Consider the following 25,217-nt stretch of genomic DNA (forward strand, 5'->3'; position numbering starts at 1 on the left):
CCCAGGGGCAGGGTCCCCAGAGTCGCTCACCGAGCAGCAGGAACTTGCGGCTGTCCCCGTAGAGCTGCCGCAGGTTGATGCAGAACTCGTGCACGGAGGCCCCGTCCCGGTACTCATGCAGCAGCGCTGCAAACTGCTGGATCTCCTGTGATGACAGCTTGGTGCGCAGCTGCCAAGAGAGAAGGCCCGTGGCAGGGTGGTGACCGGCGCTGCCTCCACCCTGCCCACACCCAGCTTGACCCCTGCTGGAAGGTCAGCAGGAGGGAGGGGAACCCCACACCAGCACCGAGGCCCCCACACCAGTGCCTCCGAGACCAGCCCACGCCATCTGCTTTAACCTGCCACCTGGCTGGCCTGGCTGGCCATCAGTGGGTGGAGGGCGCATGTCTGACACCACTGCCAAGAGTCACGGAACTGCACACAGAGCCCAGAGTGATATTCGGTGTATTGACCAAGTTTTTAATGACGTGAAGTGGAGGAACAGGGGAAAAGTCTGCTGAGCGATAAGGTCCATCTGGCCCTTCCAGGGAATGACCTGCAACCCATGCCACCATTCCCCACCAGAGACCTGGAGACAGGTCTGTGGTTCAGCCCCAGAGGCCAGAGCAGCCCCACACTCAGGCCTTGGCCACCTCATGCTCTTTCCAAAAACTGACCTGGTAGGAAAGACTTTGAGGCCCAGTTGCAAGCAAGGCATCCCTGCTCCCCACAGCTCCACCCACGGGCAAGCAAGCCTTTCTCCCACCTCCTCCAGGGAGCTCCTAGCCCGTAGGCACTGCACACAGGCCTGCCGGCGGGGCCAGCATCTTCTGACCTTGGTAGGCAAGTAGCAGGCGGCGTACCGTGAGCATGTAGTCCTGCAGAAGCTCCGCAGCCGTGGCGCTCAGCTCACTCTCGCTAACCGTCTTGGCATGGGGTGCTGTCTGCATGCAGAAGGACAAGGGCGAGACGCCACCTGCATGTGCACACTCGGGGAAGGAGCTGCAAGGCACAAGCCAGGATATGAGTGGGCGGCCCCCTAGCCCTGCCCCGGGCCTCACCCTCACCCCCAGGGATCCAGTGAGAGCCAGGGGCTGAGATAAAGAGGAGGCCTGTCATGGAGGAGGTGCTCGGGGAAAGACAGAGAAGGACATGTGCAGGGAAGGACCCAGAAGGGGCCAGCAGCCCAGCAGGGTCTCAGTGGAGCGATGACAGCACTAGTGTGACCCCACGGAGCACATTCAGTGGGAGACTCCTGAAACTGGGGAAGGAAGGTGGGGCCAGGCAGCTTTATGGGCAGCACTGAGACCCAGGTAGGGGTACTCACAAAGTGCTGGCTTCCGTCTCATATGGCTCCTTCATGTCCACCTTTGTGGAAGAGTCATCTGTGCAGGAAATGTAGAACACAAATGCTTCTGGTTATGTGAGGGAGGGGGCCCTGAGTCCAGTATCCACGTGCTAAGCAAAGAGGCAGAGTCCTGGCGGTGGGGAGCCACCCAGGCCCCTGGGGTGCACCCTTTGGGCTGCACCTACACCTGCTTCTCCTGAGATGCACCACCTGCCGTGGGTCTGGACAGGAGGCAGGACAATGCTCTGGTCCCCGAAGATGTGCCAAGTGGCGGGGCTGAAGCAGGCTCCCCAATGGCCAGAACAAGAGAAACTTCATCAGTAGACAGTGAACATCCCTGTGTCTACTTCGTGAAAACTCATTCAGCTGTACACTTTGGATTTGTGTGTATCTTTTAGTACAACAGTATATTTAAAAAAAAAAAAATGCAAGGGTCAAAGCAACCACACTAAAGTTGAATGTTTAACTATAGCTCAGTAAACCACCTGCTGCCCACTGGGGCCTCAACCTTCCCACCTGCCCATGAGGACTACCAGCCTCACCAGGCTATCTTTGTGTGGCTGCAAGCAGCTCCAGCACAAACAGCGAGATGAGGACGCAGCCAGGGAACCAGCCCTTCATCAAAGCGCCCTTGCAGATTCGTGTTTACATGCAGAGGGTTCTGTGCTGTTCACGGGGATGTGTGAGCTGCGCTGGAGGGTGTGGGGCTGCACTCCTCTCCACAGAGAGACCAGTGGCCTCCAGCCCTGGAGGCTACCACTGAGCTGTCTCAAATATCTTTCTTCCTGTTCCCCTGACAGAAGACACGGATCCTCAATAAACTATTTATTTGAAAAGTCGATGCTCCTGGTGTTCACAAGACTGAGCTTCAGTGGGCTACATGTAAACGAAGCATGCTGTGAGCTTACAATTCCCAGAAACACTCCCCGGTGCTCTGAGTGCCAGTCCCCCTGCACCGCCTTTGGGCTCTGTGCTCTTCCAGCCGCTGCCCCACCCTGCCCTGGGCAGCCTGCACCTTGGAAGGGGCTCCACACCCATGGTGCAGGGAGCCCCTCCCAGCTCTCACTTTTAAGTCTGGTACAGTGACTTTAGCCACCAGTGGTTCCAAAGTAAGCGTTCTTGGCCCCCAGAGTTATGCAGGAAGCCACCAGGGGGCCTAAAGGAGGGAGTAGGGAGAACACATAAACAGTGAAGTCTGGGAATGAAGGGTGCTGACTCAAACTCTGCCCTGGACGGTGGCCACCAAAGTGCTATTCTGGCAGGAGCTTGCAGCAGAGCCCTGATGGGAAGGGGAGAGGGAGCCCAGTTGCTCACGTACCACTGTGAAGGGATAGGTGGTGAGTGGGTGTCGAGGCCCCATCAAATATGGCTCTGTCCAGGAAGTCGATGGTGGACTCCGTGTACACGATCTGGAAGACCTGGCCAAGCAGGGAGCACAGCTCTTCCGCGGCAACCTGCCAATGGAGGACAAGGCTGAGCCTTCCAGGCAGCTTCCTGGGCATCCGACACCTCAGATGCAGAACAAACACCTAGAAACAGGGCCCACTGTCTCTCACTGCCCACCAGGGCCACAAGGATGCCAGCCCACACCCAGGAGGCTCTCTGGACCCGCAGGAGCATCACCTCTGTCCCTCCTCCTGCACTGCTCTCCCACCCACAGCCATCTCAGCACCCGTGCCAGCCTCAGGAAAAGGGCAGAGAGCAGACAGCATCCGAGCCAGGGCACATGGACAGCATTCCCGACACCGCACAACCCTTCACACATGTGCTGTCAACGCGGGTTCCACCTGGGGAGGCTCTTCCCCTGAGACAGGGGGCAACATCTGGAGGAGCTCCCAGTGGGGACAAGCCAGGGAGGCAGCCCCAGAAGGAAGAACTACTCAGGTGGAAGGTGGGCAGTGATGAGGAGGAGGGAGATTCATCAGAGGCTGCCAAAGACCACCATCCCTGCTCTGGTATTAATAAAGATGTGAAAATTAAACAGAAGGGTATCAGGGGGCTCCCTGAGGCTGGCAGTTCTATGGTGGGCCTCAAGCCACTCCCCCAGAGTCTTCCCCAATGGCACAGCTTGGTGTGAAGACCACAGCCCCCACATGGGGGAGGGAAAAGTAGGGCCAACCAAGAGAAGAAGGAACCAGCATGGAGGTATCAGACTGGGACTCAGTGGGACTGGGGTCAGGTGGTGGGTGGGGCTGGGGCTGGAATGGGTGGAGCCTGGGCAAGCTATGGGTGGGGCTGAGTCAGGATATGGGTGGGGCTGGGCAGGGCCTGGGTCCCAGGTACCAACCCTGCTCACCTTGCTCTCCGCAGCCAGGATCACCAGGCAGCATGCCTCCACAGGCCCCACTCCGCTCTCCGACAGGGAGCCTGTGGTGAGGCCTCGGGAACTTTCTGCACACAAACTCTGGCTGGGGGAGATGCCGGGGTCCTGGGCTGGGAAGTCAACACCATGGCAGGTTAGGGCCGGTGTGGGAGCTCAACGGCAGGCTCTGGGCAGCCCCTACCTGACTTAGGTGGGGACAGACCGAGTCAGGCAAGCCCCCGCCCCCATCTTCCCTTCACAAGGGCACCCTCCCCTGCCAATGCCCACTCAAAACCACCACCTTAACATGACCTTCTAGCTTCTCTGCCAAAGACAGAGTGAATATCTCAGACGGAAACTGCCAATATTTAGCTGCTTCTGATCTACACAAAAGAAGGTATTCACAGAGTTCTAGTGACAGGCTTAAGACACAATCCTGACAGGAGATGAGGAAACTGAGGCAGAGGGGGCAGAGAGCTGCGTCCGAAGGTGCATGAGGGGCAGAGCCCAGGTTGGGATCTAGCCATGAGAGCACCCGCCTATTTGTTATCTAGCCATGAGAGCACCCACCTATTTGTTAACACTACACACCACCGCCTCCACACACACAAGGTCTCGTAGGACGTGAGGGGAATTCCTGAGGCCGGAAGTGGGGGCTGTGGCCCAGGGAAGCTTCTGCAGAAGCGGGCTCCAGGCAGATCCACGGAGACACACCCGGGAGTAGGAAGTGCCGGGGAAGGCTGGAGCTCCCCTGGTGCCAGGATATCTCAGGGCAAGCCCAGCCCAGCAGGGAGACCACCCAAAGCTCAGACAGTGGTGAGACAGGACCCCAGCTAGGAACAGCCAGACTCTGGGATGCATGGGCTGGCAAAGACCAGGGCTCTGTAAAGCAAGGCTGGTGGCACCCCATGTGGAGGCTGAGCCCCATGAATCCCACTGTCAGACCCTGATTGTACCATCCCACGGCCATGGGCCACAGGCGCTGAGCTGGGACCCAATGAAAAGCACCCACAGGGTCTGAGAGTCAGGACAAAGAATACTGTGAGATTGCTCACTAGTGACTGCTACAGTGACCACGCTGGCAAGATGTTCTGGGACATTTTAAATGGCTTTATGGCTCACAGCTGTGGCTGCTCCCAAGGAATTAGGTATGTGGCCCCGAACCCACGCACAGCAAGCCCAGCAGCATCCATCCCCAGTCCCACAGGCTGTCCCCACAGGTCCCGGTTCAGATCCACTGCCCACCTTCCCATGTCCACAGAAACATCCCTTAATGAGACGTCTCCACAAGCCGTGCTTGCCACACAGGGCCTTCTGCGGCCAGACCTAACCCTGACCCCCGACACCACATTGTCCCCAATGCCTGCACAGCCCAGGCCAGGGGAGGCATAAAAGACAGGCCCCTGTGTAGGAGGCACTCAGTAAGTGTTAGCTACCACTGCCAGTGCCAGTGCTGAGGACAGCCACACGCATCACCTCAGACACAGCCACTTGCTGTGACAAGCGCCTCTGAGAAACCGAGAGGCCCCCGGGGCTGGTGACTTCCCTCAGGAAGAGCCGCTAGAACAAGGAGGGACCTCCGGAACACAGAATGGAGTTCACTCTCCTTTTAACTGGAAAGCTCTCAAAGCCCTGAGGGGTCCCGGTTTTCATCTCTTTTTGGAAACCTTCTCCTGTGGTGCTCATTCTGTCTCTTAGAAAATTGGTTACTCATTTTCCAGAAAATGTGTTCTACAATTAACACTGAGAAATGCTCTGGACACAAGAAACCCAGGGTTACGCTCCCCTCCCACCAGCCCTAAGGCCTGTGGCCCCAAGCCAGAAGCACTCGCCTCACTGTTTGGTCCCCAGGGAGGCCCCATACCACGGGCCTCCTGCAGGGAGAGTCCCCATGCAGGGAACAGCGGTCACCACGGTGCTGGGCAGCCCTGGTGGAAGCAGTGACACAGTTCCTCAACCAATCAGCCACCATCGAACAACCGGGGGACCCTGCCAAGTCACCCAACCCACCTGCTCTCAGTGAGTCCACCGGAAGGTGGAAGGAAACAGAATCCTCCTTACACGTTTCTTGTGGAGACTAAATAAGATCATTCATGCCACATGCTTTCTACTAGTTTGAGACATGTTAAATTGCACTTTTTTTTTTGAGATTAAAATGGTTAAAAGTTGGCAGCTTTGTGTTGTTCAAAATAATACCTGTCATTAAAAGATACTTGCTCCTTGGAAGAATAGCTATGTCAAACCTAGACAGTGTTTTAAAAAGTAGAGATACCATTTTGACAACAAAGGCCTCTATAGTCAAAGCTATGGTTTTTCCAGTAGTCATGTGAGAGTTGGACTATAAAGAAAACTGAATGCCAAAGAATTGACGCTTTTGAACTGTGGTGCTGGAGAAGACTCTTGAGAGTCCCTTGGACTGCAAGGAGATCCAACCAATCCATCCTAAAGGAAATCAGTCCTGAATATTCATTGGAAGGACTGATGCTGAAGGTGAAGCTCCAATACTTTAGTCACCTGATGTGAAGTGCTGACTCATTGGAAAAGACAGTGATGTTGGGAAAAACTGAAGGCAAGAGGAGAAGCGGCGACAGAGGATGAGATGATTGAATGGCATCACTGATTCAATGGACATGAGTTTGAGGAAACTCAGGGAGATAGCGATGGACAGAGAAGCCTGGCGTGCTGCAGTTCATGTGGCCACAAAGAGTTAGACATGACTTAGCGATTGAGCAACACCACCACCACTACTGAACACAATGAAGGGAAATGAAAAACAGAGCACAGAGGGGACCATGCTCAAAAGTGCAGTATAACAGAACAGGAATGTGTGTGTGTGTGTGTGTGTGAGAACAAGTGAGCATTTGTGAGTGTGTGTGGGACCTGAGTGTGTGAGTGCATGTGAATGAGTGTATGTGGATGGGTGCTACAAGTATGTGCGGTGAGTATGTGTGGTGTATGTGTGTGACTCTGTGGGGGGGCACTAAGCCACAGCCATACAAAGTCAAGGGGCTATGATATACTCCAGCCGCCACCTTCACAAACCCTTCCCATTACCTGTGCAGGTGGCCTGCCGCATCCCCACCAGACTCACGGGCCCTTTAATATGAACTTCCTTGAAGCTCAAGGGGTCAGTAATGAGAAAGCTCCTCAGGCTCTTCAGATCCGTGTGGCCTACCGACCTCAACCAGAAATACAACTTTCCCTTTGCACTGCCTGAAGCACAGTGTGTGGCCCAGGCCAATCCAGCTGGCCACCCTCACACACCACCACCAGCCCCCTGGAAATGCACGACTCCAGGGGGCAACCCAGCCACTGCCAGTGCCTAAAGGAGCCCAGGGATGGCGTCCATGCTACAGTGACAACCTGAGAATCCACCCGGGAAGGGCATGGCATGAGTGAACTGTGACTTCTCTCCTCACTTCTCAGGGACTTATGCTGGGGCAGAGATTCTAGACCCTGACAGACAGATTGTTGGGAAGTGCCAAGTAAGGTGGCACTGTATCCTCATCAGGCGAGGGGAGTGGGCTGGGTGACAGGGACTGATGGCTCTCGGGTTCTCCTACAAGGACGTGCTCAGAGCGTCTCACAGATCAAGAGCTCCTTGCTGGTCTGGTCTCCTCCCTGCACCGCCAGCACAGGGAAGATGGTGTGGCCAAAGGAAGGCCCGAATGTTGGTTAGGCGGCTCCAAGGCCCCACCCTCAGCTTCTGGAGCCGCCTGCGCCCAGGGTGTCTACCATGCTGGGTGCCAGAGGCCACTCTAGCATCCCTGAAGGGGGTTGCACTGAGATAGTGGTTGAGCTCAGGACCCAGAGACCACAGCCTCCTGGGTCACTGCCCTTCTCTGGAGAGAGGGCTAGTTCCCAGGCACAGCAGGCAGCAGTTGGCTGACCCAACATTGTAGAAACTTGTCTCCAGAGTGCCATGAAATCCACAACACATGCCTCAGGACAGAGGTGGGGGCTGCTTCTGGCGAGGACTCTCCTGACCCCACCCCCGGTCATACCTGTCTTCAGGACCACCAGGTGTGAGGCGTCATCTCGCACGTAGGACACGGCAGCAATGTCATGGATGGGGACCCTGAGGATGGTGTCCTCCCCGTCCCTCCAGGCCAGCTTGACGTTGTAGGCAGACAGACTGATGACAGCGTCATGCTCCTGGGTCAGGTGTCCGGGGAGCTGGTGGGCTCTCTGGAAGGAACCACACTGCGTCAGAAACACAGGGCAACGGGCTGCCCTGGGGCCCTGCATCATGTGTGGTGCGCGCAACCCACACCACCAGTGCAGACAAGCAGGGCGCCACGCCCATGCTTGCTCCCAGGACACTGCTGTGTTCAAACCACATGGAGGGTCCTTCTGGAACTGCCTTTAGATTTGGACCTGTGGGGTGTGGTCTGGATATCTTGAAAACGTGAATTTTGAAAACAATCCAAAACCACAAGGAGCAAGCCTGGAGAATAAAAGTTAATGTTCAGACTGAGGAAAAGTAAGGCCAGGGGCCAAGTGCACGCTTAACATGATGGGATTGGGTCACCCCTCATGGCCATAAAGGCCCAGGGTCAGAGGGCCAAGAGTTGGTATCAGAAAACAAGGGTCAGAGGTCAGAGTTAGGAGGTGGAGCAGGCTGAGGGTCAGAGGTCAGGGATGGGGATAGAGCAGGCTGAGTCAGGCAGATGGGGTTACCTTTGCATTGTCTATGAAATGCAGGATTTCGGTCCTACTGGAAGGATTCAGGTATCCTGGTATGGACGTTAACTGACCTAAATACTGAAAGAAAGTGGAGAGAGGAAGTGCCATGAGCAAGGGAAGGTGAGCCAACACCATCAAAGGCCACAGAACATCGCGAAAGCCTTGTATATTCCCACCACAGGCTGGCTGGCCACAGTCCCAGCTCGCAGTGGGGGCCTCCTCTAGGCAGTGTGCTCCAAATTTTTAGTAAAATCTCTACTGGCTGAGGAGAATACTCCCACACTTCCCACCACACTGCATCAATGTTGTCATCAAAGTCCTGCAAAGGACACCTCAAAACTAGTGGTGGAATTTGTATACTAAAAAGGCAGATAAGAGAACTCCCTGGCAGTCCAGTGGTTAGGACTCTGGGTTTCCACTGCAGGGGCCCTGGTTCAAACCTACAAGCCACATGGTGCAGCCAAAAGATAAAAAATAAAAGGATAAGACAAGGATGGCTTGTGTTTCCGGATCACAGTTGGAAACTGCAAACAATAGCTCTGAACAATCTGCTAAAAAGGAAACGTATTAAATCATCAAGGGCCAGGCAGCTGAGCGATGAGCACAGAGAAAGAAGTGACAGGAGGCCATGAACCATTTGGCTAACAAACCTCAATGACTAGGGTCTTGAGTGTGGCGCGGACACAGTGTGAGTTGTGCTCACATCACCACCAATTACCACAGGTGTTAAATGTGCTTTAATGGGTTAACTGATTCCTCTCCAAGACTAGATATCTTACACTCGACACTTCTGCTCCTCTAACTCTAATTTTTAAGGTTTCTGTTAACAGGATGACAATGAACTTTGTGTATCTGGTTCTACATGTAAAGTCGTCACTACTGTTCTCACAAGAAAAGAGCTGAACAAATGAACATGTCTTCTCAGATCCATCAGAGAATAAGGCCACAAACTGCTTCCCCCAAAACTGGAGAGAGCAACAGGGGACAGAGAATCACAGCCCACAGAGAGAAGCTAGCTGCAGGTGGGCAGGCGTATCGGAAGGGGGCTGACCAAGGGCTGGACGTGGGCATGGATGAGCTTAAGACACAACTCTGGGGCCAGTCATACGGGTCCCAGGCTTACTTGAGCTCTACCTCCAGGAGGCCCCCCTAGCCAGGATTCTCAGAAGTTGTCTTCAGCTTCTGGTGGGGCGGGGAAAAGAAAGCACTTCCAACTGTGACTGGTACTTTGCTCTCTTCAACAAGGGCCTTTTCTCAAGGAAAACTATTTGACCAGGGCCTGACCCACTTGGGGAAAGGTAAATACCAACTCCAGCCCCCCAGCAGTTCTATCCCTCCTAAATAAGACGTGTGTGTGATGGTCACAGTCCAGGGGCACAAGCTCACTGGACGACAGAGACCTACTCATCAGAGGGCTAGTGCGCTCCCCTCCCCAGCAACCCCACTGCATCCACGGGCGCCTGTACAACAGGAGATAACATGTATCAGACCCTTTTAATGGCACACAGCTGCAGCCAACAGTAAACACAGCCTAATTCCTGGCCACATAAATACATAGCCTCACACGGAAGACCTCTTTACCTCAGCTCCTCTCACCTGAATCACCACACCCAGCTTTCAACAAAAAATTACAAGGCATGCTAAGGCAAAAAACACACTGAACAGACAGGACAAGCATCAGAATCAGACTCAGATACAGCAGAGGTTTTGGAGTGATCAGACCAAGAATTTAAAACATCTATGATTAATAACTCCAGTATTCTTGCCTGGAGAATTCTATGGACAGAGAAGCGTGGCGGGCTACAGTCCATGGGGTCGCAAAGAGTCGGACACAACTGAGTGACTAACACTTAATTACTTAGCCTTGTGGCTCAGACAGTAACAAATCTGCCTGTAACGCGGGAGACTCAGGTTCGATCCCTGGATCGGGAAGATTCCCTGGAGAAGGAAATGGCAACCCACTACAATATTCTTTCCTGGAGAATTCCACGGACAGAAGAGCTTGGCAGGCTACAGACCATGAGGTTGCAAAGAGTCAGACACAACTGAGTGACTAATACTTTCACGATTAATATGCTAAGGGTTATAATTAAGTGAACATCATCCAAGAGCTGATGGGCAATGTAAACAAAGAGATGGAAATTCTAAAAAAATCAAGGAGAAATGTTAAAAACCAAAAACATTACAACAGAAATGAAGAATGCTTTGGATGGGTTCATCAGCAGATGGACACAGACAAGGGAAAAATCAGTGAGCTCAGAGATATGTCAAAACTCTCAAAACTGAAAAGGAAATTGCGGGGGCAGGGGGGAGAAGGAAAAAACAAACAAAAAAGGAACAGAATATTCAAAAACAGAAAATTACAAAAGGTATAATAAATGTGCAATGGGACTGCCAGAAAAAGAAGAGGAAAAAAACACAGGAAGGGACTTCCCTGGTGGTTTAGTGGTTAGGACTCTGCACTTCTACTGTTGGAGGCCCAGGTTTGATCCATGATTGAGGAACTAAGATCCCACAAGTTGCATGGCACAGCCAAAAAAAAAGAAACACAAGAAATACCTCAAGTAATAATGGGTGAGAATTTCCTCAACACCAAAACCACAGACCCAGTAAGGTCAGAGGACATCAAGCAGGATAAACAGTAAAACGAAAAACAAAACCAAAAAACTGCATCTAGGCATATCATATTCAAACTGCAAAAAAAAAATCAAAGACAGAGAAACCCCTGAAGCCACAAGAAACCAGCAAAGAGCACCTTACCTAGGAAGAAGCAGGAATAATAATATAGCAACAACTGTATCAAACTTGTCCTCAGAAAACATGCAAGCAACAGAAGAGTGAGATACTAAAGCACTGAAAGAAAAACCCACCAACCTACACTTCTGTATCTGGTGAAACTTCAAAAGTGAAGGGGAAATCAAGATTTTCTCAGACAAACAAAAGCTGGGGGATTTCATGGTTACTTGGCAGGAAATGAGAACTTATTCGGAGAGAAGGGAAACGATTTGGTCAGCAACTTACCTATTTCAAGGAAAAAACCTAAGAGAAGAAATATACGAAGGTAAAATAATACCTTCTCCTTTTCCAATTGTAATTGACCTAAGAAATAACAGTTTGTTCAAAACAAAGATTGCAAGATGTATTCAGTGATTATAGCTTAGGGTAAAGTGAAATGAATGATAATACATTATATGGGACAGAGGGAGGAACTGGAAATATTTGGTTATAAGGTACCTGCACCACCTATGAAGCAAGGTAATGTTATTTGAAAATGGATTTAAATTAGATATAAATGTATTTTGCAAACCCTTGGGCAACCACTAAAAATATTCATAAAGAAGTAAAACTGATATGCTAAGAAAGGAGAAACAATGGAATCATACAAAATGCTCAAATAAAATCATATAAAGGGGACTTCCCTGGTTGTGCAGTGGATAGAAATTTGCCTGCCAGTGCAGGGGACACAGGTTCAATCCCTGGTCTGGGAAGATTCCACATGCCGCAAAGCAACTCAGTCCATGTGCCACAACTACTGAGCCTGCGCTCTAAGGCCCATCAGCCGCAACTACTAAAGCCTGTGCACTGCAACTACTGAAGCCTGCACACCCTAGAGCCTGCGCTCTACAACAAGAGAAACTACTGCAATGAGAAGCATGAGCAGTGCAGTGAAGAGGAGCCCCTGCTCACTGCAACCAGAGAAAGCCTGCACAAAGCAACGAAGACCTAGTGCAACCGGAAAAAAAAAAGGGGGTGGAAGACCAAACAAAGAACAAGAACAACAAACAGGAAACAATTACAAATATGGTAAATATTAATGCACTGATATCAACAATCACTTTAAGTGTGAACTGTCTGAATATACCAATTAAAAAACAAAAACTGTCAGACTGGAAAAAAATTCAAAACACAACTATCTTTTGCCTACACAAACCCACTTTAAAGAGAGGTGTTAAATATATACATAAAATAAAAATGAAGTCATGTCACTAAGACATAACAATCCTTAATGTATATGCACCTAATAACAGAGCTTAAAATTCACATGAGGCAAAAACTGAGAACTACAGGGAGAAACAGATGAATCAACTAACACAATCAAAGACTTCAACGCCCATCTCCTCTTACAAATAGACAGATCCAGCAGGCAGAAAATGATTAAGGACGAAGGTGAACTCAACCTTCTCAATCAACTGGATATAACTAACATTAACAGACTACTTCATCCAACATCATTCAAAAGAATACACATTCTTTTCAAGTTTACATAAACATTCACCGAGATGGAACATATTCTGGGCCATAAAGCACACCTAAATAAATTTAAGAGAATAGAAACCATATAAAGTATATTCTCAGATCCCAGTGGAATTCCTCCAAAGACACAATCTACCAAAATTCACACAAGAAGAAATGGATAATGTGAATAAGTATGAGCTATTAAAGAAACTGAATCAATAATAACTTCTAAAACAGAAAGTATCAGGCCCAGACAGGTTCCCTTGTGAATTTGACTTAATATTTAAGGAAGAAATTATACCAAGTCGCTATACTCTTCCAGAAAATGAAAACAGAGAAAATACTTCCTAGCCCATTCTATGAGGCAGCATTACCTTAGTATCAAAACCAAAGATACTGTAAGAAAGGAAAGATCAATATTTCTCATAAAGAGAGAAAAAAATTCCTCAACAAAATATTGGCAAATCCAATCCAAACAATGTTTAAAAAGAGTTATACACCAAAAACAAGTGGTATTTATCCCAGATATGCAAAGTTGACTCTACATTCAAAATCATTTAATGTGACCTATCACATTAACAGGCTGAAGAAAAATCATAATATCAAATAAATGAAGAAAAAGCATCTGATTGACATCTAATAATCATTCATAACAAAAACTGAGCAAACTAGAAACAGAGGGGAATTTCCTCAACCTGATAAGGAGCATATACAAAATCCTTACAGTTAATATCAATACTTGATGGCAAGATGTTCTAAGATGGCCTAAGATCAGAATAAGGAAAGGATGTCCCCTTTCGCCACTGCTTTTCAATACAGTATTGGAAGTCCTAGCTAATGGAATAGGACAAGAGAGGGAAATAAAAGGTACTGACTGGGAGGAAAGAAATCAAACTTTGCTTGCAGAGGCCTCTCTGGCTGGGGAACCAAGCAGGTAGGTCACTCTGGGGATCATCAAATGCAAGGAAGGGAAACACAGAGGCTTGAGTCGGTTCACCACCTGCTGTGCCTGGCAACCACCTGCCCACGCAGAGAAAACTGCACAGAGAGGAGAGGAACTGGCAGGTACAAGCTGAGTCTAAGCACAGCCAGTTCTACTAAACCTCAGAAAAGCTGCTTCCAAAAGCTGTTCAGTGAGTGCTGGGGGACTCCATAAGAAAATGCATACTTATTCTGAAAAGTTTTAGAGTTTATCCTTTCTAAGGTGGGGGTGAGGGACAGAAAATAAAACTAAACTGTGTATTGGGGCTTCCATGATAGCTCAGTTGGTAAAGAATCAGTCTGCAATGCCGGACACCCCAGTTCGATTCCTGGGTCGGGAAGATCCGCTAGAGAAGGGATAGGCTACCCACTCCAGTATTCTTGGGATTCCTTTGTGACTCAACTGGTAAAGAATACACCCGCAATGCAGGATACCTGGGTTTGATCCCTGGGTTGGGAAGATCCCCTGGAGAAGGGAAAGGCTACCCATTCCAGTATTCTGACCTGGAGAATTCCATGGACTGTACAGTCCATGGGGTCGCAAAGAGTCAGACACGACTGAGCAACTTTCACCTCACTTCATTTCAAACTGTGTATTTATTTCCCAACTCTACAGGGCTGAGAATCCAGCCCTCTGACAGAGCAGTTTAGAAATAAATAAGCAGCACATCTAGTTACTGGCTCATACTTAGCTTGTAACAAATGAACACTCCAGAACGTTTCTACAGATGTACAGTTAGCAGAGGTCTTTCCATGCAGACCCTTGCATATCTAGCCTCACACTTCCTGATTTCAAATCTTACTACAAAGCCACAATAACCAATAGTGTGGAACTGGCATAAAGACAGATATACAGAGCAATGAAATAGAACAGAGAGTCAGAAATAAACCTTCACACACAGTATCAGTTGATCTCTGACACAGGTACCAAGACCATTCAATGGGAAAAGGACAATCTTTTTAACAAATAGTACTGAGAAAACAACATTCCACAAACAAAAGAATAAAGTTGGGCCCTCACCTAACACCTATATACAATATACAAAAATTAACTCAAATGGATCAAACACCTAAAACTCTAAGACTCTTAGAAGAAAACACAAAGAGAAGCACAGCTTCACGGCATCGGGTGTGGCAATGACTTATTGGCCATGATACTAAAAGCACAGGCAGTTACAAAACATGGAAACACCTCAATTCGTGACAGAATGGATAAACCAAATGTGTTATAAACAATGGTATTACTCATTGTTAAAAAGGAAATTCTGACACATGCTACAACACGGATAAGTTCAGTTCAGTTGCTCAGTCGTGTCTTGACTCTGTGACCCCATGAACCACAGCATGCCAGGCCTCCCTATCCATCACCAACTCCCGGAGTATACCCAAACTCATGTCCATCAATTTGGTGATGCCATCCAACCATCTCATCCTCTGCTGCCCGCTTCTCCTCCTGCCCTCAATCTTTCCCAGCATCAGGGTCTTTTCAAACGAGTCAGCTCTTCGCATCAGGTGGCCGAAGTATTGGAGTTTTAGCTTCAACATCAGTCCTTCCAACAACGCTGATAAACCCAGGCACAAAAAGGCACACACTACATGATTTCTCTTATATGAGGTATCTACAGTGGTCCAATTCACAGAGACAGAAAGCAGAACGGTGGTTGCCAGATGCTGCGGGGACAGAGAAATGGGGTTACTGTTTAACAGGTTCAGAGTGTCAGTGTGGCAAGGTGAAAACAATTCCGAACATGAACAGTGGTAAAGGGTGCACAGAAACGTGAATGTTAAAACCATTCAACTCTACACTTAAAAATGGTTAAGATGGTAAATTTTACATTATGTGTATTTTACCACAATTTAAAAAAACTTTTAATGGGGTGGGGGGAAGCATAGGCAGTAAGAAAAAAAATGTGATAAACCAGACTTCATCAAAATTTAAAACTCTGTACATCAAAGGACACAATCAACAGAGTGCAAAGGCAATCTACCCAATGGGAGAAAATAATTGCAATCAGATATCTGGCAAGAAGTTAACACCCAGAATATACAAAGAACTGTAACTCCACAACAAAAAACTAACAACCTGATTTAAAAATAGGCAACAGACTTAAATAGGCATTTCTCCAAAGGAGATATACAGATGGCCAACACATGAAAGGATTCTCAGTATCGCTAGTAATTAGGAAAATGCAAATCAAAACCACAGTGAGGTATTACTTCACACCCATGTGAAGGGCTACTCTCAAAACAGAAAAAAATACGATGATGAGGACATGGAGAAACTGGAACCCTAGCACACTGCTGGTGGGAATGTAAAATGGTTCAGTCGATAAATAAAACAGTACGGTTATAACTTAATAAAACATAGAATTAATCTTTGATCCAGTAAGTCCACTTTTGGATATACATGTAAAAGAATTCCAAGCACACATTAAACTCTTAGAAGAAAACATAGGACAAAAGCTTTGTGATATTAGATTTGGCAATGCCTTCTTGGTTATGACACCAACGGCACAGGCAACAAAGGGAAAAACAGAGGCTGTGGAGTTCAATGAGACTTTGAAATTTTGTACATTGAGAGACACTATCCAGAGTAAAACAGCAACCAACAGAATGGAAGAAAATATCTGCAAATCATCTATCTGACAAGAGAACTCCTAAAAGTCAACAAGGGACACCTGATGCCAAATGGGCAAAGGACCTGAACTGACTTTTCTCCAACGAAGACATGTGTGTGGGGCATGCTCAATCACTCAGTTATGTCTGACTCTGCAACCTCATGGACTATAGACCACCAGGCTCCTCTGTCCATGGAGTTTTCCAGGCAAGAATACTGGAGTGGGTTGTCATTTCCTACTTCAGGGGATCTTCCTGACCCAGGGACCGAACCCATGTCTCCTCCACTGGTAGACAGATTCTTTCACCACTGAGCCACCAGAGAAGCTACAAAGAAGATACACAAATGTCCAGTGAGCACATGAAAAGATGCTCAAGATCACTAGTCACTAAATACATACAATCAAAGCAACAATGAGATAGTACCTCACACTCATTAGGATGGCTAGTGAAAAACAAAAACAAAGAAACAAAGGACCTCCCTGGTGGTCCAGTGGCAAAGACTTCAAGCTTCCAACGCAGGGGGCCCGGGTTCAATCCCTGATTGGAGAACTAGATCCCACATGCCACAACTAAGAGTTCGCAGGCCACAACATAAATCAAAGATCCCGTGTGCCCCAAATAAGACCCAGCACAACCAAATAAATAAGTATTAAAACACACACACACACACACACACACACACACACCCCAAAAGAACTGAAAGCACGGTCTCAAAGAGTCTTCTGTACCCCCATGTTCATAGCAGCATTATTCACAATAACTACAACATGGGAGCAACCGAAGTGTCCACTGACGGATGAATGGATAAGCAAAATGAGGTGCATCCATACACTAGAATATTGTCCAGCCTTAAAAAGGGAGGAAATTCTGTAATACATTACAACACGGGTAAAAACTGACAATATTATGCTAAGTGAAATAAGTCAGTCACAGAAATACTAATGCGTATGATTCCACTAATACGAGGTTTCTAGAGTAGTCAAATTCACAGACACAGAAAGACAGATGGTTGCCAGGGGCTGTGGGGAAGAAAGAATGAGAAGTTTTTATTTAATGGGTTTAGTTTCCGATTTACAAGATAAAAAGAGTTACGGTGATAGGCGGTGGTGATGGCTGCACAATCATGTGCACGCATCTAATCCCACTGAACCGCACACTTCAAAATGTTTATGATGGTATGTTTTATGCTATATTTTAACACAATTAGAAAAAGAAAAAAAATTGAAAGCAGAGACCTGAACAAACATTTGTATACCCATGTTCACAGTAGCATTATTCAGAATAGTCAAAAGGTGGAAACAAACCAATGCCCACTGATAGCTGAAGAGAATATATATACAATGCAATAGCATTTAGTCTCCAAAAAAAAAAAAATTCTGACACATACTACAACATGGATGAAACTTGAGTACATTATATGAAGTGTAGTTAAACCCAATCACAAAAGACAAATACTATATGATTCCACTTACATGAGATCCCTAGAAGAGTCAAATTTAGAGAGACAGAATGGTGGTTGCCAGGAGCTGAGGGAATAGGAAGCTACTGTTTAATGGGAAGGGTTTCAGTCTGAGAAGATTAGAAAGATCTGGAAATAGATGGTGATGATGACTGCACAACTATATGAATGTACTTACTACCAATGAAATATACACTTAAACATGGTTAATTTTATGTGATGCATATTTTGCCACAATGAAAAAATCTTTTCCTAGCTTTACTCAATAACTATCTGCTAAAAGCTTTTTGAAATATAATCCATATTATACTATATATTAGTTACCACTTCTAGATTTGCATCATCCAAAATTGTTAGTTTTGTTTAAATTCGAATACTTTAATAAAAAAAAACTGACTAAGTTGGGGTCATATAAAAATGCCCTGGTGTTATGTCTGCAGGGCTGCACAAGAACTACCCCTGCCTTTACATGGCCTGGGGGACACAATGTCACCACCACTGTCTCATCTTTCTCAAAGTGCCACAATGCTTGAAATTCAGGCTCACAAATCACCAAAAAAGATTCTACTATCTTCACAGAGGTGAGGCCTCACTCATTTGAGATTTTTTCTCTGTACAATATGTATTAGTAAAACAAATGTTACCAAAAAGGAAACGAGCAGCTCTCATCTCGGCTAGAACTCGAGATGGGACAGTGTGGGCCTTCTGGACAGATCTGACACTGCCCTGGGCAGTTCCCTGGCCAGTGCTGACCAACACGCAGTGCCTCCTACACCAACGTCAGGGACCAGTCCACACCTGCTGTGAGGTAACATGGTGTCAGATGCTGTGCCAATGAACTCACCCTAGAATGTCAAGGACTCTGCTACAGAGGGATGAATGTGATGGGACAATAGAGACCAAGGGAACATCTGACGAGCACTCACATTAGCTCAATCAGCCCTGGTATCAAAAGTGGACTGTCGTGGGCACCAGCTATCCCCACCACTCTTTCTGCTGCCCTTCTAGAGACTGCAGCTGACTCAGGAGCATACTGGTGAGCTCACCGCTTCAGCTCTAAACAGCCGAAAGCACTTCCAAAAACAATTGCTAATGAGATACAAGAAAAGTCCATTTGTACCTCAATCCTAACTCAGCCTCCTCATAACATCCACCTCTTTGGCCTTGACCTACAAGTTTCCTATGGCAGAGCATGGGTGCTGATGGGAGGGAGGGCCTCTGAGACTTGGATGGGGGGACACCTAGGGAGATGCCCTTGAGACCTACACACACACACACACACACCTGCCTTGCTTGCAAACTACACACAGGCCTCACCAGGATGGGCAACTTTCTTGACAATACTTCTCCTTGGAGTCTGCCCTCTTCCTTCCCAGCAAAAGACCAGTTCCTGAAGTCAAATTTCAGCATAGCAGGACTGGGACCTGCTGGTCCTACTAAATGGAGAAGTTTGAACACTGATGGAGCAGCAGGTACCAGGTGGAGGGGGATGGAACCCTACCACTCCATGTAGACAAGCACCATCTATGGAGCTCTGCCCATAGACCTTAACCCCGGTCAGGGGCCCGGACACGGCTCTCACTCGTTGCTAGTACAGCTTAGCTCAGCAAACTCGAAGCCTGTATTAAACCCAGTGGAGATGCCAGAACTGTGGATAAAGGTGTCAAAAGATGCAGAGAGGTAGGCCTGTTGGACGGGATCTACGGTGTGAGACACAGAACCCCAAGACCGCCCCTGCTCCTTGGGAGGTCTAAGAAGACACCCCATTCTCGAGGACAAGCTGGAACAAACGGGCTGGCAGAGGTGCTGGCACCACCAGGCAGCTCTGTGGTGGCTGCTCTCTGAGGTGAAAAGAGGAGGTGCTTTAGAACCAGGCTTTGGACTTCCCTTGTGGCTCAGATGGTAAAGAATCTACCTGCAATGCGGGAGACCTGGGTTCAGTCTCTAGGTTGGGAAGATCCTCTAGAGAAGGGAAAGGCTACCCACTCCAGTACTCTGGCCTGGAGAATTCCATGGACTGTAGAGTCCATGGGGTCTTAAAAGAGTCAGACACGACTTTCACTTCACTTTTCCTGGAGCGAGGGGGACAACACGACCCTGGGAAAGCAGAAGCCAGGGGGGCAGCACTTATTCACCAGGAGGCGTGCTCACCGCAGTGGGCAGTGACTACTGTAAATGGTCAAATGGCAAGGCAGGGGATGGGAGGGCAGGGCTGGGATGCAGGCCCTACAGAGACACAACTAGAGTAGAGGGGTTCCCAGTGTCAAGAGAGCTGCTGGGAGCCAAGTGGGGTCCCGCGTGATGTATACAAAGAAGGACACCACCACTGAGTGCACTGCTCCAATGCAGAGGGGCAATCTCCGAGCCAGACTCGTCTCAGAAAGTGCCTGCAAGAGAGGCCAAGCCCCCAGAGAGTGAGTTGGTAACACTGATACTGCAGGGACGTCCCAGCCCACCACCCCATTCCACCACTTACTTCGAGGAAAATCTGTTCAAGGTGTGTGGGACAGAGGGTCTGAGACACTGTTGAAACTCAGGCCCAGGTGGCCAGCAAGGTCCTCTTCAGGGTTGGGGGCACATCCAGAAAGGACATCTGAAAGGATGCCATCTCTTCAGAGATGCAGGGCACATGTGGATGCAACAGTCATTCGACCACGCTTGGTCCCTGGTGTACAGATCGCATGGGTCTGGGGGCCCAAAGTAGGGCAGTGGGAGTGGCTCTGGTCACCATCAACCCAAGAGACACACTTGAGGAACGTGTGCCCACAGCCCTAAAACTTTTGGCTCTGTAGGTTCTGAGAGCCTGGCCCTACTGATAAAATGCTCCTGTGAAGGGAAACAAAAGGGATCTACACTTAAAACTGCAGTCTCCTCCTGATACCACAGACAAGCAAGCAGAGAAAGGCGGCACTGTTCTGCAGGGTTGGCCTGGGTCATGATGAGGAGGTAGGGAAGCTGCTGCATACTGGGGACAGCGAGGTGCCTGTGTAGCCTTCAGGTGCCCTGTACATGCCCATAAGTGGGCAGATACATATCTTTTTCCTCTGTCCCATTCTGCTTCCTTCCCTGCCCTTCTCCTGAGAACATGGCCTGAATCATCCAACACAATCTCCAGTTTCGGGCTCTGCTTCTTAGAGAACCCAGACATCCCTGAACAACAACAAGAGATAAACAGGGAAAACTTACAACTGACTTCACGACAAAGGGGGAACTTACCAACCACACTGAGTGCTGGGGAAAATGTATGGAAAACCACAAACCACTCAACAGGAAAACAGCTGTAGAAAGACACTTACGAGATCTGACTTGGGAAAAGATATACAGCTTCACTTGTAAGTATGAACTGTGATGAAACAAACTAAGACCACCAGATTGGCAAAGATCGAAAAGCCTTCATGTACACTGTGTGGCTCCTTAAGAGTGTGGATAACAGGCATTCTCCCAGACTGACAACAGTGTCTACCAGCTTAAATCTTACATGAAGGGCAACCTCGAAATGTCTGTCAAAATAGAGAGAAAGCTTTACACCCAGAAATTCTATTTCTGGAATTTATCCTAGAGAGTTAGTAAAATGTGTGTAACAGAGACAAATATGTATGAACAGATCACTGGTTACACAAAAATATGGTTCAGCTAAATAATGGAATACTACACAGCCAGCAAAATGGACAAGGCAGCTTTATGTGTCCCAACCTTCCAAGGTATGTCACAATACATTGTTGCCTGTAAACAACAAGGTGCAAAGTACCCACTAGGTAATCATTTGGGGACACACACATGTGATCTTGTGTACGGACAAATCCCCCTTGAAGGGGCACACAAGAAATTGATGCCAGGAATTCCTTCTGGTGAGGTGGGGGGGGGGGGGTGGGAACTAGGGAACCTCTTTTCACCAGGAATCTCCTCACCATCTAAATTTTGCATCACGTCCACAACTTATATATTTAACTTTTAAAAATACAATAAGTAAGACATATTAAGAAATCACGATGTTTAATGATGCTTCCAGATGCTTCATCAAGAAGCATCCCGGGGTGGGGTGCAGGAAGCATCCTGGGTTTGGGTTTGGTATCACACATGTGAGTACCCGCTGCTGGCCCAAGAATTCAAAGCCAGAGTGTGAGTTCACAAGGCCCAAGCCTGCACTGCACTGTGTTCCTCCAGGACAAATGTCAGCTTGGGATGGCAACTAGAGGAAGGATGCTTCTGCTTTAAAAAGGCAGGGTAGGGATTCAAGCAGAAAAAGAGTTAAAATGGCAAACAGTGTGGCTGTACACAGTAGGCATTCAACGCAGAGAAAGCTACTACTATGTGCCTCTCCCTTTCATGTTAGTAATGTTCATTCTAAATACAAAATATTTCCCATAAGGAACCACACTCCAGTATGTGGGAGTAAAAGTTTCCTCACCACTAGCAGGTTGTGTTGCTGTCAAGGTTTTTACTTTATCAAAGTAATACATTTATAAAGTTTAAAAAAAGGTTACACAGTCCCCCAAAGTGTTTATTAACAAAGAACAATCTGGCCCCAATCCAGGCAACTCTATACACTACTCCCTAGGGGCAGCAACTCTGGGTCTTCTGGATCTAGGACTAACTTTCTAAATAAAGGTTTTACGTTGCTACTCTCTGATTCGTCAATTTAAGACAGAAGCTGGTAATTTCCAGTTATGGCAAAGAAAGAGTCACCTCTTGTCTACCACCACTCCCACGTCTTCCTTTCCTCTCACAATTTAGATTATCTACTACCTAAGCATTACCTGGCGCTTATATCATTATGTATAATTCTACTTCATGACTGTGCCAAGACATACTGAAATCTCAACTTTATGCATAACCTTTCATTTTTTTAAACCTTTAAGATAATTATAAATCACATGCAGTTCTAAGAAAGAATACACAGAGATCCACTGTACACCACACCCTGTTACCCCCTAAGGTAAACATCCTGTGATCACACAGGACCACAACCGGGATACTGACTACACGGTCAACTTATAGAACATTCCATCACCAGGTCCCTCCCATTTCTCTTTTGCAGGCATACCCACTTCCCACCCACCTGGTCTCCTTCTTAAACCCTACCAAGTCCTCTCTGTTCTCCATTTCAATAACTGTCATATCAAGAATGCTATAAAAGGAAATCATACAGTATATAACTTTGGGGATTGGTTTTTTTTTCACTGAGCTTAATTCTCTGCAGATTCCTGGAATCTGTTGAAGGAATCAGTAATTCTCACCTTTTTACAGCTGAGTAGGGTCCCACAGTATGGCTATCCATCACTTGTTTAACTATCTACTTATTGAAGGACATCTGGGTATTTCCAGTTTCTGGCTATTATGAATAAAGTGGCTTTTAATATCCATGTACACGTTTTTGTGTCGACTTAAATTTTCATTTCTCTGCGAGAAATACTCAAAATGCAACTGCCAGATCACATGGCAGTTGCAGGTTTAGTCTTTAAGAACCTGCCCAACTGTTTTCCAGTATGGCTGCACCATTTTACAAGCCCACCAGCCATGCAAAAGTGATCCTCTCCACTCTCACCAGCACTTGGTATTCTCACTTTAGTGATTCTGGTAGGTATGAAATGATGTCTCGTTGTATTTTAATTTGCACTTCCCTAATGGCTAGTGATGCTGAACATCTTCATGTGCTTATTGCCATCTGAATACCTTCTTTTGTACAAAACATCTCTTCATGACTTTTGCCCGTGTTCTAATCAGATTATTTGCTTTTCTATTAATAGGCTTTGAGAGTTCTTTACATATTATAGATAAAAGACCTTAAGCTGATAAACGGCTTGCAAATATCTTCTCCCAGTGTTTAGCTCGTCTTTTCACTCCTGATGGATTCTTTGGCAGAACACAAGTTTTTAAATTTTATGAAGTCCAGTTTAACAATGGTTCCCTTTTTGGTGTCAAGTCTAAGGACTCTCCCTACTCTGGGTCCTGAAGATTTCCTCGTGTGTTTTCCCCTAAAAGTGTTATAGCTTTACATTTTACCTTTAATTCCACTATTCACTTTGAGTTAATTTTTGTGTAAGATGTGAGGTTTAGAGTGTAGTTCATTTTTCTGCCCATGGGGGTCCATTGGCTCCAGCACCATTTGCTAAGAAGACAGCCCTTCCTCCACTGACTTGCCTTTGCACCTCTGTCAACAATCAGTTGGGTGTATTTGTGAGGGTCTGTTTCCGGGTTCATGATACTGTTCCACTGATTATTGTGCTGATCCCTTTGATGCTACCACACAGACTTCATTGCTGAAGCTCTAAAGTACATCCTGAAATCAGGTGAACTGACTGCTCTCATTTTTCTCTTCTTTTTCAAAACCTTTCCATATAAATTTTAGAATACTCTTGTCCATATCTGTAAAATATCTTGTTGGAATTTTGATAGGAATTGTATCAAACCTATATATCAGTTTGGGGAAAACTGACATGCTAACTAGGCTGAATCTCCCAAACCATGAACATGGTCTATCTCTCCATCTATTCAGATCTTTGATTCTTTCATCAGTGTTGTGTAACTTCCAGCATATGAACTCTAACATGTTTCATTAGATTTATACCTAAGTAACTGTATTCATATCTGCAATTTATTTAACCTTTGAAAACAAGCTAAAAAGTGTTCCCTCTGTTCTTGTTTTCCTGGAAGAGTGTGCAGCCTGTTAACTCTTTAAACGCTTGACACGATTTTCCAGAAACCACCTGAGCCTGGCGAAGTTTTTTACAGGTGTTTTCAAATTAGATATTAAACTACTTTAATAGTTATAGGGCTCTTCAAGTGATCTATTTACTAGTGACCTGTGGTAGTCTGTGCCCTTCAAGAAACCAGCCCATCTCCTGGCTGCTCTCTGAGGGTGAGAGTAGTCGTTAGGGCCCTCTCAGCAGCCTTTGTCTCCGAGCATTTGGAGGACGGCAGTCACCCCCTCCTGGCCCTGGTGAGAAGTCTGCTGTCACTGTCTTCCCCATGGGTAAAGTGTTCCTTCTCACTGCTTGCAGGACTCTGTCTTCACTTTTCAGAAATTTCACTATGGCACGTCTTAGTGTGCACTGCTTTGGGTTTACTGTTGGTTCACTCAACTTCTTGAATCTCTGTCTGTCTCTTTACCAAATCAGAGAAATTTCAACCATGACTATTTTAATCATTTTCCAGCTCTCCCCACCCCACCCCAGCCAGCCATCTCTTCTCCCTCCAGGACTCTGATGACACAAATGTCAGAAAATCCACTCTAGTTCCACAGCAGGAAGGAGCACAGGTGGCAGGGCTGACGCCCCAGGGGCCCCTGCCACCACCTGAGTGGAGGGCTCGTCTTCCCTGCTGGACACAGTTCCACTCCAGCTCCCCAAGTGGCCCCCGCTGACAGGAGGGGCGGTGTGTGTCACTGCTGCCGTCTGAGGGCAGAATTCCAGGCTCCCTGCGTCTCCACAGACACTTCAGTTCCACTAGGCATTCATCAAGGATAAAAGTCTCTGCTCCTTACTCAGCCTCCTCTGGGGTGGGTTCTGGTCCCCACCTGGCCTTTCCAAGCAGAAGCAGTGGTGGGGCCATAGGTTTTTTTAGTCACCTTTGGTTGGAACTGAGCAGGTACTGTTAAACATTTTCTA

General features: G+C 47.5%; 1 protein-coding gene across 6 annotated transcripts in view; it reads right to left on the bottom strand.

Moving 5' to 3' along the window:
- CCM2 (CCM2 scaffold protein) overlaps nucleotides 1–25,217 on the bottom strand; it is a 51,193-nt gene that overhangs the window by 1,386 nt on the left and 24,590 nt on the right. For 5 of the 6 annotated variants that reach the window (XM_065939439.1, XM_065939438.1, XM_065939434.1 and 2 more), the window contains 7 exons: nucleotides 8,310–8,393; nucleotides 7,634–7,817; nucleotides 3,624–3,760; nucleotides 2,646–2,781; nucleotides 1,307–1,364; nucleotides 843–981; nucleotides 31–169 (listed from right to left, as the gene is read on the bottom strand). In XM_065939439.1, coding sequence (XP_065795511.1) covers nucleotides 31–169; nucleotides 843–981; nucleotides 1,307–1,364; nucleotides 2,646–2,781; nucleotides 3,624–3,760; nucleotides 7,634–7,817; nucleotides 8,310–8,393 — 877 coding nt within the window. The remainder of the gene's footprint in view (nucleotides 1–30; nucleotides 170–842; nucleotides 982–1,306; nucleotides 1,365–2,645; nucleotides 2,782–3,623; nucleotides 3,761–7,633; nucleotides 7,818–8,309; nucleotides 8,394–25,217) is intronic. The other variant, XM_065939435.1, reaches the window with a different exon arrangement.

This window comes from Muntiacus reevesi, chromosome 6, assembly GCF_963930625.1.
Source record: "Muntiacus reevesi chromosome 6, mMunRee1.1, whole genome shotgun sequence".
NCBI lineage: Eukaryota > Metazoa > Chordata > Mammalia > Artiodactyla > Cervidae > Muntiacus > Muntiacus reevesi.